Consider the following 14,758-nt stretch of genomic DNA (forward strand, 5'->3'; position numbering starts at 1 on the left):
AGAAAACCTATTGGACATTGCCCAGAAATGGATAAGGGAAATCTTCAGAGTAATTTCAAGACACATACAAAATGGATATGGTGTGTCTTGGTGGTGTTTGTTTGCAAGATCTCAAGATTGGACAAGCCAGGAAATATGAAAAGATCACTGCTTCCACAGGTTAGAGGACAAGTTTTCTTTTATTTAATTATGTGATTTTAAAGAAGTTTTGGAAGGTCGGCTTTGGTGACTTTATACCATAAATTGTAACTCGATAGGTATTTTCAGAGATATAAGGAAAATTTGGATGTCAGTAATCGGGGGAGGGGTTGGGGCTGGTAACGCTATTAGATTTTAAATAAAGTAACTACTAACTGGAACTAATTACTTTTTTCAGTAACAGACCCAACATTACTGGTGACAGGTCAAAAGTGTCCTTGGACGAGCAACCTCGAGACCCGGCAAAGGTTGTGAAAAAAAATAGGGAGCGTCAGAGCATGCGAGCTCATTAGTTTTTCGGTGTTTCATGATAGGACACCTCATCGACTCTTAACACTAACTTGTCAGACACTGTTGTGTTAATTGCTTGTGAACTACATTTGCCTTTTGCGCCCCTCGGCAGCCTGTGGGGGCAGCAGAGGTCGCTAAATGTCATTGCAAGCCAAGTTGGACGACATGTTCAGTCAATTAGGTTGACGAGTCCTTCGGAGAGCCAATTTAGGAGGATGCCCAGGGACAACATTTGATGAGTAGGTAGGAATACTTGTCGCCGTTGTTGGAAACATTCTGCACATGATGATATATGTACAGACCCTTTTTGCGCTTTATACAGTAATCCTTCATTTTCTGCGGGGGCTGCATTCCAAAAAGGACCCTCGCTTTGTTAACAAGTACAATACTTAATAGAGAAAATACTCTACTTTTCTACTTTTTTTAAGGACACTTAAAACGACGCATCAGACATTTAACGTAAATAAAACATTACAGACAGATATGAAATAAAAGTACTGTACTTCATAAACTTTTATTAATAGATAACTTATGTACTGCCAAATTATGATTTAAATAATTATGCTGCTTTATTGCATTACTGATTCCGGAATTAGGTGGAAAGGATATCAGTACAACACTTATTTACATTTGAGGATATTTTGTCGCCATCATGTGGACTTTATACAGAAAACAAAAATGTGCAGTAAAAATATTTTTTCTTGCCATTAGCAAGTGGAGAAGTCCAACTTTGTCAGCAATAGAAAGCATCTTCCTAAGTCTTTTGGTGATTTTGTGGCTTCAGAGAATTTTGTTGACAATATAACGTTCAAAGAAACTGGATATTGAAAAAGATTTGCGTGTACATGATGTTTTTTACGTGTACGACGCAATGTTATTGACACGCAGGTTTAATAGGGGCGCGGTGACTGTTTAACCAATCAAAATGCAGAACATAATGCACGATGAAAATCTACGAAGTAGGACTACTGTAATCGGAATTATCATCAAATATTACAAGGTGTCCCGTAAATTTTGTTAAATAATTTTAACAATTCTTATTAATTGTCTACTTGGGATATCAACCATCTAAACCTGACCTATTTAATAAGTGGCTTAGGGGCAACAAAAAAGGAGAAGTTAATCAAGATTTCCTGACTTTCTACAGTGTCGGACACCATAAATGCAACATCTTTGGTGTCAAGTACAGATGGATTTGATTTTTTTTATCCATTTTTTAATAAAAAGATTGGTTTATATACTAGTATTTTCTGGAACTTTTTCATGTTAGCCCATTAGTGGGCACCTAATATTTCTGGAACTGCTCAATTTTTGTATTCAAACTTTGTCAGCCCTTTGAGACTCTGTGATTAAGAGCTATACAAATAAACACGACTTGACTTGTTTTCCATGATAACAACTCTTAGTGGAAGTACATTTCATGTGTTTTTTCTTTTGACAGGTTGTGCAAATGTACTCAATATAGTGGCTCATGAGTTTGTATTTATGTGTTCCCACAGCATGAATATTTAGCTCAATTCCCACTGAGCTATGAGTTGGGTATAATTGTCTTCTTCCCCACATTATTTAGCATTGCAGGCACAGAAAGCAACCCTTTTTCCTGCATTTAAAATAGGGTGTGATCTGAGAATTTGCAAAGAGACAAACTTGATATGACCTCGGTTAAAAAAAGGTTTTATTTAGCAGTGTATCCTAACTCTACATAGTGCTGACAAAAAGATTGATGTCAATGGCTATGGCCAAATCTCAGGGGAAGGCGGAAGATACTTAGTCGAGGCTGGTATTGCCTTTAGTGGAAGACCAATTAGCCATTAGAAGCTGTAATCGATTTTAGGTGACACTGAAAAACAATTCACTCAGGAGGAAAGAGCTCAACTGACATATACTTTAATATTATGGTATTGACTTTTTCGAAATGATGACATAACTCAAGATAATGGTAAATGTTTTAATTCAAGCCACGTACCAAAATGAGCAATTTTTTTCCTGCTATGCTACAAATTGTTTATTCTCATATTGCCTACCACACAATAAACTGAAAGAGTTATATATTTTACAAGCCATACATTCATGTGAGATTAGCTTATATACAGCTTAGGAATCATACCTCGGCCTGACTGCCTGGCTGCCTTTTTTTCCCCACTTGATATATTGTTGCATGACACAACATGTTAGCAAACCGTTACCCATCTGCAAACAATATACTGCAAACAGCTTAGTGGACGAAATGAGATGTCTTAGCTTGGGAGGTTTATGGACTCTTTATGGGGTTAGGTAAAAATAAACACATACAATAATGCACATAAATACCCACAGGCACAAATGTTTTTTCCCTTATACTGTGCGATAGGCAAGTTTATAAATAGCCTTAAAGGAAACATAACTTTAATCAACTTTTGGGTGCTTTTCATCATTTGAAAACACCAATTCCCCATTCGAAAAGTTCAATGTGGTGTTTTGCCTCAATTCCTTGTCAGAATTCGAGCACATTCTTGAACTCCAACGAGCACCCATTCCCATTTCCACAACAACTGTGTAAAACCGGGTACAACCCTTCGCTTTAAATTACATTTTGCAGCCATGCTTGTGATAGGGATAGTAAAGGTCTTTGAAAAACTTTAATCTAAAGAAGTACCTAGATTTCAACTATCTGGAAGAAAACTGGATAAACAAACATCCAGACGCCAACGTTTTTGGAGGAGATATTCTAAAGTTACAATTGCGTGTCCGGTCTTTGAATGCAACACAAGTCCAGGGCAGAACGTTGTTGGTTGCCTTCCTGGGATGGGCATGTTTTTTTTCCCCAACAGAACACCTATAATCTGCTCAGGACTAAACTGATTGGCCAGGCCACTTTTTTATTTTCGGAAAAAGGCTATGCCAATGCGTAATAGGTAATATATAATTGTTCAATACCTACACATTATTGTGAAATGCTTAGAATCAGAAGATGTTTCTTGTCTAACTTATTTCGGTATACCCCATCTTCTATTGGTCATCAATACTGTGAGCCATGCACCCGCTTGTCTTTGTTCCGTCATTTAAAGTTTCCAATACTCAAAATCACAGGCTACAAAGCCAGCTCCAAATATTAAATTAAATACAATGACATCTCCATGAAAAAAAAACAGCTACAAATTAATCTTTTTTGCAGACGGCTGTAATAAATATTTTATGGTCCCATAGCTCTGTACAGAGTGCAAATGCACAAAGTTCTATGTAAAGTGTGTCCTGTAGCCAGCCTTTATTACTGCATGCCTTCCCAACCTTTGTCCTGTCATTTTGTCACTTCCTTTTAATCAAAAACAAAACAACTCAGAGGGCACCAGTCACTACATTACGTCCCTCCGGAAGGCTATCGGCAAGTTCATTGTAAATGTCAACCATGCTCTTCTATTGGCAAAAAAACGTCTGAAAAAATAAATTGCAGGATATAAGGACATGGCTGGTTTTACTGCTTTTCTTTAAGTATTGATGCTGTTGGAGCCATTGCTCAGGACCGACCCCTTGGTGACCTCCGTACTAACAGTGGACAGTGGCACACTCTCGTAGCGCTCCGTCGCAGCCCAGCACCGGCAGTGCAACAAGGTGGACTTGAGCTGCTTCTGAAAGTTGTTGTTGAGGAACCCATAGATGACCGGGTTGATGCAGGTGGAGGCCATTGCGACGAGATGGCAGAAGGAGAAGATGAAGTCGTGACCGCAGGACGGGATGGCCTCGTGATTCCAGTCGAACACCGTATTGAAGATGTTGAGTGGGAGCCAGGAGAGTGCGAAGGCCACTACAATAGAGGTTAGCACAATGTTGATCCTTGTGGCGCCTTTATTCTTCTGCACCGTGTTCCTGCCACGATCCACCATGTCCTTCCTCCTCCGCAGTCGCAGATAGATGTGAAGGTAGCACACCAGGATGAGTGAGAGCGGTAGGAAGTACTGGAATACCAGCAGAGACGTCGTATAGGCCTGCCGTGCTCTAACCGAAGGCCAGTGCTCCATACAAATGAGTTGATCGTTGACGGGGAAAGGGGCAGTGAGGTTCTGGAAAGGCAATGCAAGGATGCTGTACTCTATGAAAGGCACTGATATCAAACAGGCCGTGATCCAGGTGATGGCCACCGCCAAGTAGGATTGCCTCGCCGTGGGCTTCATTCCGGTTGGGTGGACGATCAGCTGGTAGCGCTCCATGGCGATGAGGACGAGAGAGAAGACGGACACGGTGACAGAAACGCATTGGATGAACGGCGTGAGCTTGCACAGGGTTTCTCCCAGAATCCAGCGATCCATTAATGTGTAGATGATGGTGACCGGCAGGCACACAATGCACATCAGGATGTCGGAGAAAGACAGATTGGCAATGAGGATGTTGGTGACGTTGCGCATCTCTTTGTTCTTGGCGATCACGAACACAAGGCAAGAGTTGCCCACCAGTCCCACTGCCAGGACAGCGCTGTATGCCACGATGAGGAAGGTGGTGCCGCTCAGTGAGAGCGAGCAGTCTTCTGTGAAATCCCATGGGATCTCCTTCCACAAGGCCTGGTTGAAGTTGCTGTTGGGCTGTGGCTCCATGATGGGATGTTGGGTCAAATCTTTCGTGATTAATCTATGAAAAACGTTGGCAGTCTGTAGAGTCTTTTGCTGTTTTTCTCTGCAACGCCGGCTTCATTTTCTGCCAGGAAATAAGAAAAGTTCTTGTCATTAAACGGTAATCTTCTCCGGAAATATTAAAATATCATGCACCCTGCTGACAAGGAATGTTTCAGAATAGCCTGATTTCATTTGCATGCGCGAGGAATGTCACTCATTCGGCAGATTTGTCTTCATTGCCATCTTGCCCCTGCAGGAGAGCAACCTCCAGTGAACTGTGCGGCTCGAGACTTTATGGCATCTCCAAAATAGCATGTGATTTCCACCGTAATGATGGAGATAATGACTGCTCTGAGACAATCATCCTGTCTCTGCGCTTCAATCTTTGTGAGTGGGATAATACGCTCAGTTTGGAGGTCTGAGGGGATCAGCCTTCCATATGGGCATCGATATCATCAACTTCTGGCCTTTTTCTCCTCACTCAACAGCTGATTATTTGAATGGTTTGTCAAATGCAGAGTGGAATTGCAAAGCCATTTGAACGTCTTTGTTTGGCTCAACTCTTTCACTGCTATGAAACGGAAGAAGTAAATAAACATATCCTCATGTTAATGAGTGCTTTGCAAATTGGACCAGCGCCTTCTCTTCTGACTTTTACACCAAAATGTCTGCCTGGCAAACGGTCTATTTCACAAACAAAAGAAGCTCACAAAACAGTGTGTGTGCTGGTGTGTGAGGGTACATATTTGTTTCAGTGCTTGTTCAGTCTTTTTTTCCACAACTAACTCCTGCAAAAAAGTGTGGCTTGAAACAAAATAATATGTACCCCAAATAGCAGATTTTTTATCTTAAGTTTAGAGCGCTCTTAACACTGATAACTGTAGACGGGTGGGACATAATTTGCCCACAGCTATCTCTGCTATTATGATGCTGTTTTGTCTGCAGTGATTAGAAACAAAGCCAATAATATTATCCAGACTGGATGTCTAAAACAACTGTATTAATTCATCAATGTTGAAAGCAAATTAAGTGTTAGAATAAATGTTTATTTAGTTATTAAATGAAAATGTATTAGAATGCAGATTATGTAGATCAGAGGTGCCAAATTCATTTGGCCTGGAGCCACAGTGTAAAACATTCTAACGGGGGCCGATTTTTAAAATGAATAGCATAAAAAGTGTGCCTTAGCTGGAGCGCTGGGCTTCTTTTCAGAGAACCACAATGAATTTATGATTTAAGATGTACGGTTTGATTATAAAACGATTATTGAGGGTTTTTACCTTAATCTTGTTTTCCCTTCATTAAGAATTAATCTACTGTAGTGTTCATCAACTGTGCAACTGCTACAATCTTTATAACTCAGGGAAACTCATACAGACCGGAAAGTGACATAAAGAACATGCAAACATAGATTTAAATGATTTTTAATTCAATTTGCATTTTACTTTTATCTTTTAATGAAACTACCTGAATAAAGGAACTTTGGTGTTCGATTTCATATATTTTATAGAAAGGTGCTAAAGCTTCCTTAAACTTTTCTGAAAACACCCAGGTGCTATTATTTTTTTCAATTTTTTTTTGTATTCCTTTAATACCTTTTTTAAAGTAATATAACATCATGATTGATTTCCTAAATGTTCTCTGGTTGATTAACGGTAGTTAGCAAATACAGGTATATTTTGTGTTTTCGAGTGCCGCTTAGTTTTGGTGACATCCAGTGGACATATGTAAAACTGCATGTCCTTGTTTCTTATGTGCTTTTCTTGGCATTGTCTCGCAAACCACATAAAGTGGGGCAGGCCACATTTGGTCCAAGAGTCCCTGAGTTTGATATACTGTATGTGATGTAGAAAGAGACAATCAAATTGTACCTATTTAATTTTGACCATGGTTTTTACAATTGTCTGGGCTCAATGTATTGAGAGGAAATGCATTTATAATTAAACAACATTTTTTGTTCCCAGCATGGAATAACCAGTGTTGGGAATAACTATTACTTATCACCGTTTTTTTTTTGTTTGAGTAATGGGACAATCTACCTTTTTTCTGCTGTTACAATGCCATTACTGTTGCGGACGGTTAAAAGCAGTGCATTACTTTGAATAAAGCGGTTTCCCAATCTCCTCCGAGTTGTTTGCGTCATGTCTTTTCGGATTATGTCACCATTCAAAATAACAACTTCCATATAGTAAGATAGCAATAACGGGTACTGTATTGACTAATGCGCTGAAATAAAAGGCAAATGACGGCTGAGTCACGAGTCTGAGCCACCGGTGCTGTTCACATATGCGGATGCAGTGAAAATCGACCGGTGTCGTTCGTGTCTATATTACCTATTACCCAATGGCATTGCCTTTTTTGCAAGTGAACAAAGGGATCCGGCTTTCCACCAATTATCAGCTCGTTCCCTCCGAGAGGACTCTTTTCTTTTATGAATGGTCAATATGCATTTTTGAGAGGATTCTGTGTTGTTGACATGAAATTTGTTGAGCATAGAAAAGGTTAACATTGTTTTGTATTTTATATTTTTTTGTATATTTTTGAATCTTCTAATGTTATTTCCCGTGTATTTCAGTGTTATTTCAAACTGTAAAACCATTTTAAGGCAGTGAAGTATTTATGACGCTGCACTGTTAGCATTTGTGTATTCTGTTTAACGTTTTGAGGGAAATCATCTAGCTTTTTTCATCATATTTAAGCCTATCTTGTCCTTTATTATGAAAACAAGTCTTAACAATCCGATAATCTTTGGGGTTGTTACGCTAGTGGGTTGTGCCAAGTCACACCACCCTGGAAAAAGTCATTTTGGTGCGGTGATTTTGCCTTGTTGCTGCAGTGCACCTCACACACAGAACTGAGGATCTTAGATGTGGTGCCTTGAGGAATGAGGTAGCTTCCTTACAACACTTGAGTAGCCAGTGGACAGGATCTGAAAATAGCTCACCAGGGTCATTGTTATTTCTAACTAGCATGTTTTAGTAGTTGTCCACCCCTATTCTAAATCAACTTCTAATGATTACAATCTAGTAATAATATAGTAACAACATAGTAATAACAAGATAAGTTGTCATCTTTTAGAACTGTATATCAAACTGGTAGCTCTTAATGCCAATCAGTAAAAAAAAGAATCGCTCCAATTCAAATCAACAAAGAGAAGTGAACAAGGTCTTCATGTAGAAGGAATGGGCTAAAATCAGCACGCACAAAATACGTGTACCCATAAAAGAACCTAAAACAGCATGTTTCATGTCAACACGAGAAGTCTGGGGTTTGATTGCCTACTTCTGTGGATTGGAGAGTTTACATGTTTTCCTCGTGCTTGCGTGGGGGTTGTCAGCATACTCCGTTTTTTTCTAAATTGTCTAAGTGTGATTGTGAGTGTGAAATGTTGTTCGTCACTGTGTGTCCTGCACTTGGCTCGCAACCATTTCAGGGTGTACTCGTTCGACCGCTCAATGTCAGCTGGCATAGGCCCCACGACCTTGGTGATAAGCAGTTTGGGTGCTGGATGTAACTAGATAAAAATCCCTGCAAAGAATATGTGCTATTGCCTTTTTTAAGGATTATAATTATAATTTGTTCTATTAAAGGATCTCCATGATTCCGGTGAGTCATCATGACTTTGATTTCGAATAATATATGTTAACAAAGACTAAATATATCCTAAATGCTGTCACTTCAGGAGGTAAATAGAAATGGTCTGTGTTTATAAAGCGCTTTTCAAGTCAATGAAGACCTCCCAAACGCTTCACAATGTGCTTCACACTTTTCCCTTTTACACACTAACTGATAGCAGCACCGGCCAAGGCAACCACCTGCTAATCGGGGGCATGAGGGAATCAAACCTGCAACCTCTTGATCCCAAGACGAGCGCTCTACCTCCTGAGCTAATGCCGCTCTGGGTGAGGTGGACTCAAACACAGGGAAGCAGGAACAGGAGGCGGCGTGAACACAAAAATTGGATAAAATGAAGACGATAAGGAGGCAGAGGCAACGTCTCCTTTAATCTTCCACGGGTCTAAGCGTTCACACAAAGTCAGTTAGCATCACTTGGAACAACCGTGAGAAACTTCAATCCCAAGTGTGGCAACAAAGAAAATATGACCAAAATCTGAGATCAAATCAAGTTACATTCTGCTGGCTTCTCGGCAACACAAGTTAATATTTTAAATTTTAATGAAATGACTAATGTAATATTGAAGAGGTTGCACTGCTTACAAATTGGTTGTTTTTACAACCACTTTTATATTTTATATATATATATATATATATATATATATATATATATATATATATATATATATATATATATATATATATATATATATATATATATATATATATATATATAATGTGAATTTCCCTTCGGGGATGAACAAAGTATCTATCTATCTATCTATCTATATATATATATATATATATATATATACCACAGCCATATCCCCCTAGTGGGAGGTGGCTAAAGTAATTTCTGACTCTTTTTGGGAGATTGATTCAGAGGAGGGGATTCCCAGCCCTCTCGCTCAACCCAACTGAGGTGTTGGGAGTCATTAGGTGACCAAACCCCCCAATTCCAACCCCTAATGCTGAATGCCAAGCAGGAAGGCAACGGGTACCAATGTTTAAGTCTTAGGTATGACTCGGCCGAGGCTTATACCACAAACTCCCAGTCTCGGGGCTGGCGCCATATCCCCAAGGCCACCGAGCTGGTGTAAACTTTTATATGAGATCTCCATTTTTAAAGCGAGAGTGTGTCGTATTCAGTGCCTCCAAGCGGTACAAAAAACTTTCATTCAGTAAAAAAAACATTGATTTAAATCAGTGTTTTTCAACTCTTTTCGAACCAAGGTACACTTTTATTCATAAAAAAGTTCGAGGCACACTGTCCGTCGAAAATGTTTGAAAATGAAGTTATGTAAATATTTCACGGTACTAACTCATAATCAGGTAATTAGTATAGAAAAGAAGAAAATAATACTGAAAATAAAAAAGAATTATGTGCTTTATTTATGTTTTTATTTTTTACAGTGCAATCTTTGTTAAACAAACCAGGTTGTTAAATGTACTGTTTTACCTCATGAGCAGATATTAGTATATAAAAAGTATATAAAAATTTACTGCCACCTACTGATATGGATGACTATTATAGTTCCTCGTCTGAAGATAGCAAAAATACTGAATAATGGCCTGGTTTTTCGGAAAGATAAAATTGGGCAAATTCCAGCGGCACACTAGACAAGGTCTTACGGCACACTAGTGTGCCCCGGCACACTGGTTGAAAAACACTGCTTTTAATAATAGGCAAAAATACATTATCTATCATACCAATGTTCATTTTTATAAATATTCTTAGCTTGAGAAATCTGTATTTATTTTGCATAGCAAAATCCATACTAGTGGTCACTGCCATCTTGGTGCTACGCTGTGCTGATTTAAACTGTTTTTTGTTCATATTCGACAATACAGTGGCATCTAGTGGTCAAAAATCACGTAATGTACCTTTAAACATATTTTGTTACATAATCCTAACATTTTGCGGATTTGTTTAGTTAGTTGCACAATCCCTAGCAGAAATCAATCAGACTTTTAAGAGGGAGTAGTGATGGCAAAAAATGATTGATGTATTTGTAAGTTATTTAAATATAACAAAACATTTTTCAGCAGCCAACAACCCAAGAAAATTAGAATATTTATCTTGTTGAGTCGCCAATGTGACCGGTGAGACTCCTTTGACATTTGACAACACAACTGAAGCGAACAATGTCAAGCTGTTTTAACAACAAGATCAAGCAAAAATAACATGTTTAACCCTTTTAAATGGAAAAATCTCACTGAAAGTCATGACCGTCAGCAGTGACGATTTTCTCCATTGGCCCCTGCCACCACTTTAGTCCACCTACACATCTTTTCTTGCATGTAAAGGCCCGGTCACACAGCCTTTTGCGTCTGTATCGCGGGTAAAATTTTGCGACTTTTTTTTGCCCGTGGTTGCCCGAGGTGGAAAATGTGAAAAATTGGCCGGCGACTGTTTCGCGTCCTTCCGGCGACTGTTCCGCGTCCTTATCGCTGGTAACCGCGGCTGCATCGCTGTGCCGCCCGCGGTTACCCATGGTCTAAAGTTTTGAGCAGCGCAAAACTTTTTCGCGCGGCCAACCGCGTGTGAATTTCTTACCGCGTGTAAAGCACGGCTGTATCTCGTCTGTATCGCGATCTCAAAAGCGCCCAACAGCGTCTGCTTCACGGGCAGAAATTTCTGGCCGTGATTCAGCTTCGATACGCCCGTGAAAGGCTGTGTGACCGGGCCTTAAGGTCCAGCTCACATGCACGCTTACTTTCCTTTACTCAATCTCATGCTGACATTGATTTCAAAATACTGTATGCGTTTAAAACACACCACAGAGGGGACCCGCGTTGTTTTTATCCACATGCACAGTAATTCTAGCCAAATTTGCAAGTGAATTGATTTTGCAATTTAAAATCTGGATTTTAAGGTGCCAGATAGATTTTCTTGTGCTCTGAGTAGGTCTGGGCACGTGCGCAGCTTCGACGGAACATTGGGCAGAGGCACGATAAAATGACAGAGGACAGATTTTGCTAAATGTGGGAGCAAAACATGACACTTGCGATATCCTGATACGATATCGTCAATCCATATGTATTTGTGTTGCCCTAAATCACTGAAGACTCTTGAAGGGCTCCACAAGCCCACAGTTGACACATGGTAACAACACTGAATGGTCTTAAACCTATATGAAGCAAAGAAAAACTAAAAAAACATCAACACTGTACCATGGATATATTTGATATATAAATAAAGGTATATAAATGAATATTACTATTCCTGCTATTTACTGTATAAGCAGTCAATTAACTTTATGTGTGAGATATGGATAAGCTGAAATACACAGCATATAGTGGAAATTCAGATTTTATAATTTTAACCAGAATCCCCACAAGAAAACAACATCATTCAAATGTAAAGTATTATTTGCCAAATTTGGATTTCACAAAAATAATCACTGCGAATAATAGCTTGTATAGTTTATGATATTGGAATGAAATAAACCGGTATTGAAAAATACTCTGGACTTGTCACGATCCTCCCTCTCAGTCTCAGTCTCAGTCTCAGTCTCTCTCTCTCTCTCTCTCTCTCTCTCTCTCTCTCTCTCTCCCTCTCTCTCTCTCTCTCTCTCTCTCTCTCTCTCTCTCTCTCTCTCTCTCTCTCTCTCTCTCTCTCTCTCTCTCTCTCTCTCTCTCTCTCTCTCTCATTATGTGCTACTGGAGGCTGAACAGAGTCCCCCAAATATTAATTAAGTGAAAATCCTCACTTTCCCTCCATTGAATGATTTCCGTGTTTTTGTCTGCCTTGGTGTTCTGATTTCTGCGCTCTGTGGAAGAACATGGAAACTGTGCAGCCGCAAGAGAATTGAAGACTAATAAATTGATGGTTTGCAAGTGGAGGAAGCTGGAAAACAAACAAACACATTTTTATCTGTGTGTTCTATTTGGTAATCAATACTTAAATAAACTGCAAACAAACTCTGGTTTGCTCCTGCTGTGTTTTTACATACACACACTTTTATGCTTGTCTGTGTTGTTGTGAGGCAGCCGCAGCAGAGGGCACCCATGCCCTATCCTGCGGTGTGACCCGTGTATGTGTTGAATACAGAAATAGAATCGGCTACGGAGATTGCGCCTTTTAACATGGTGCGCCCTATGGTTGTGAAAATACGGTAATATAAAGGCCTTAAACGAACATTCTATTGATAGAAGGGGCCTTTTGAAATAAAACTACTGGCAAAATATTAATTAAATTTAATGTTATTATTAATTATTCTCAAAATTGAATTTTACATGTTATACCACTGAAAGTGAAAAAAAGGTTTTTAACCAGCCAGACACTCCACACCAAAGGTCTACACCTAAAATCGCCCCTGACAAAAACAAAAGCAAGGACCAGTCTGGAGTTGCTCACGCATTCATTGGAAACAGCAGCGGCGGAAGAAAAGGATGACAGGGTGAAAAAGTGTGAAAGTGACAATCTGAGTGCACATGCTGCCCACCATCCCTTCTGCTGGTCTGTTTTAGCGGTCCAGTTTTTTGCTGCGTCTGTGCGAAAGTTCATGCGCGAATGAGGACGTTTTATCGGGCAGGTAGAGGAGAGTTCTCGGGTTGTTCCCCCCCCCCCCCAAGCGCCTGTCCCGTACACGGGAAGCCCCGAAGCGCACCACTTTGATCAAAACATCACGTAAGGTACGGCAGGACAATCAAAAATATGCTATCCAGTTGAAACTGTCTTTTAAGTTAAAAAACAGGGCTTTTCATTTAAAATATAAGTATACCTAGTTATACTGTGTCTATAGATCCTTACCGAGATGGAGCCTCCCGCATTGTCTTTTCTTGGTGCCAGGTGAGGTACAATGACAGAGTTAGTGGAGATGTGGGAGGAAAAAAAGGTAAAAAAGAGGACGTCCTGCTGTTTGAGAGTGATGGCATCACAGATCTTCCTTAAAGCGACCTCACTCGCATCCTCGCGCGCAGACGAAGATGTGATTGGGAACATGTTACATAATCAATTCCTCCGTGGCGCACACTCGCGCAATGCACGCGCAGCCATGCGCACGCACACAAGAGGAGCCAGTAGGGACATTGAATGATTAGATATGTGCACACGCTGCGTGCTTCGCCAATCTGAAGAAATTTACATTTCAGAAATGTTTTTTTTTCTTCCAAAGACCAGCCCTTGTTAATATACTTTCATGGTCATGAAAATTCTCCCAAGTCAGGGATCGGGAATCAATGGCTCACGAGCCAGATGTGGCTCTTTTCATGAGTACATATATGGCTCTGAAACAAAATGACACTCTTGCAAATCTTATCTGTAGCGTTTCAATAGGAACAGAGTCAAGATTGGCGCTAGTTGCAAATGTGGTTTGGTCCAGTATATACTGTAAAGTGCACACTCCTGTCTACAGTTTACAGTCACAGAAGTTTTGGCTGTACGTCGCCATGGAATACTTCATATGCAATCTCATAATTCAATGTAAGATACATACACCTTTGAGACACTTTATGATGAAAACCCACAGAACAAACTTTAAACACAAAATGCGTCAGCCAAGCACACAAATCAATTTGATTGGGAGAGGGGTAGGAGTAGGCGGAGCTACATGTATGCCTACAACAACGTCTGCACCGACGGTAAATACGTCAGGATACTCGTTTGCAGTATTTTGGGACATCTTTACAAAATATCTCTGCTTGCACCTTTTTTGAAGTCATTATTTATAAAAAAAATCAAAGTCAAAACGAGCCTCAACAATCTCTAGTAACTGCGGAAGGATGACAAGTTTAAAGTGGTGTATTTGTTGACTATATGACACAGGCTCTGGCATCATTCTTATTGAATCAATTTGATCAAATCATCTAATCTCACACAGTGAAATAAAATGGGCTGAAAAATAAGGTTTGTCTGGAGAGCAAGTTTGGCATTTTTGCTGAATTTTGTATTAATATATATAGTATGACTCTTGCTAAAATATAACGAAACACATTAAATTCAAAAGATAAATAAATAAATAAATAAATAAAAATATTGAGTTATTATGGCTCTCCGGGTCTAAAAGGTTTCAGACCCCTGTTCTAGGTTATCACCATCGCCATATGTGCAGAGTAAAATGACCAGT

General features: G+C 39.6%; 1 protein-coding gene across 1 annotated transcript; it reads right to left on the reverse strand.

Annotated features, from left to right (window-relative positions):
- Positions 1-2,423: 2,423 nt before the first annotated feature.
- Positions 2,424-13,681, reverse strand: npy8br (neuropeptide Y receptor Y8b). Its single transcript, XM_088335499.1, has 2 exons — positions 13,444-13,681; positions 2,424-5,154 (listed from the first exon to the last, which is right to left on the reverse strand). The coding sequence occupies exon 2, from the start codon at positions 5,052-5,054 to the stop codon at positions 3,954-3,956; it is 1,101 nt and encodes a 366-aa protein (XP_088191625.1). The 5' UTR covers positions 5,055-5,154; positions 13,444-13,681; the 3' UTR covers positions 2,424-3,953.
- Positions 13,682-14,758: the final 1,077 nt, after the last annotated feature.

The sequence above is a fragment of the Urocampus carinirostris genome, chromosome 5 (assembly GCF_059441175.1).
Source record: "Urocampus carinirostris isolate Australia breed hairy pipefish chromosome 5, RoL_Ucar_1.0, whole genome shotgun sequence".
In the NCBI taxonomy this organism is placed as follows: Eukaryota; Metazoa; Chordata; class Actinopteri; order Syngnathiformes; family Syngnathidae; genus Urocampus; species Urocampus carinirostris.

What these genes read in the sequence shown, in the direction of transcription:
- npy8br (XM_088335499.1), bottom strand. Translation starts at nt 5,054, where the DNA reads ATGGAGCCACAGCCCAACAGCAACTTCAACCAGGCCTTGTGGAAGGAG.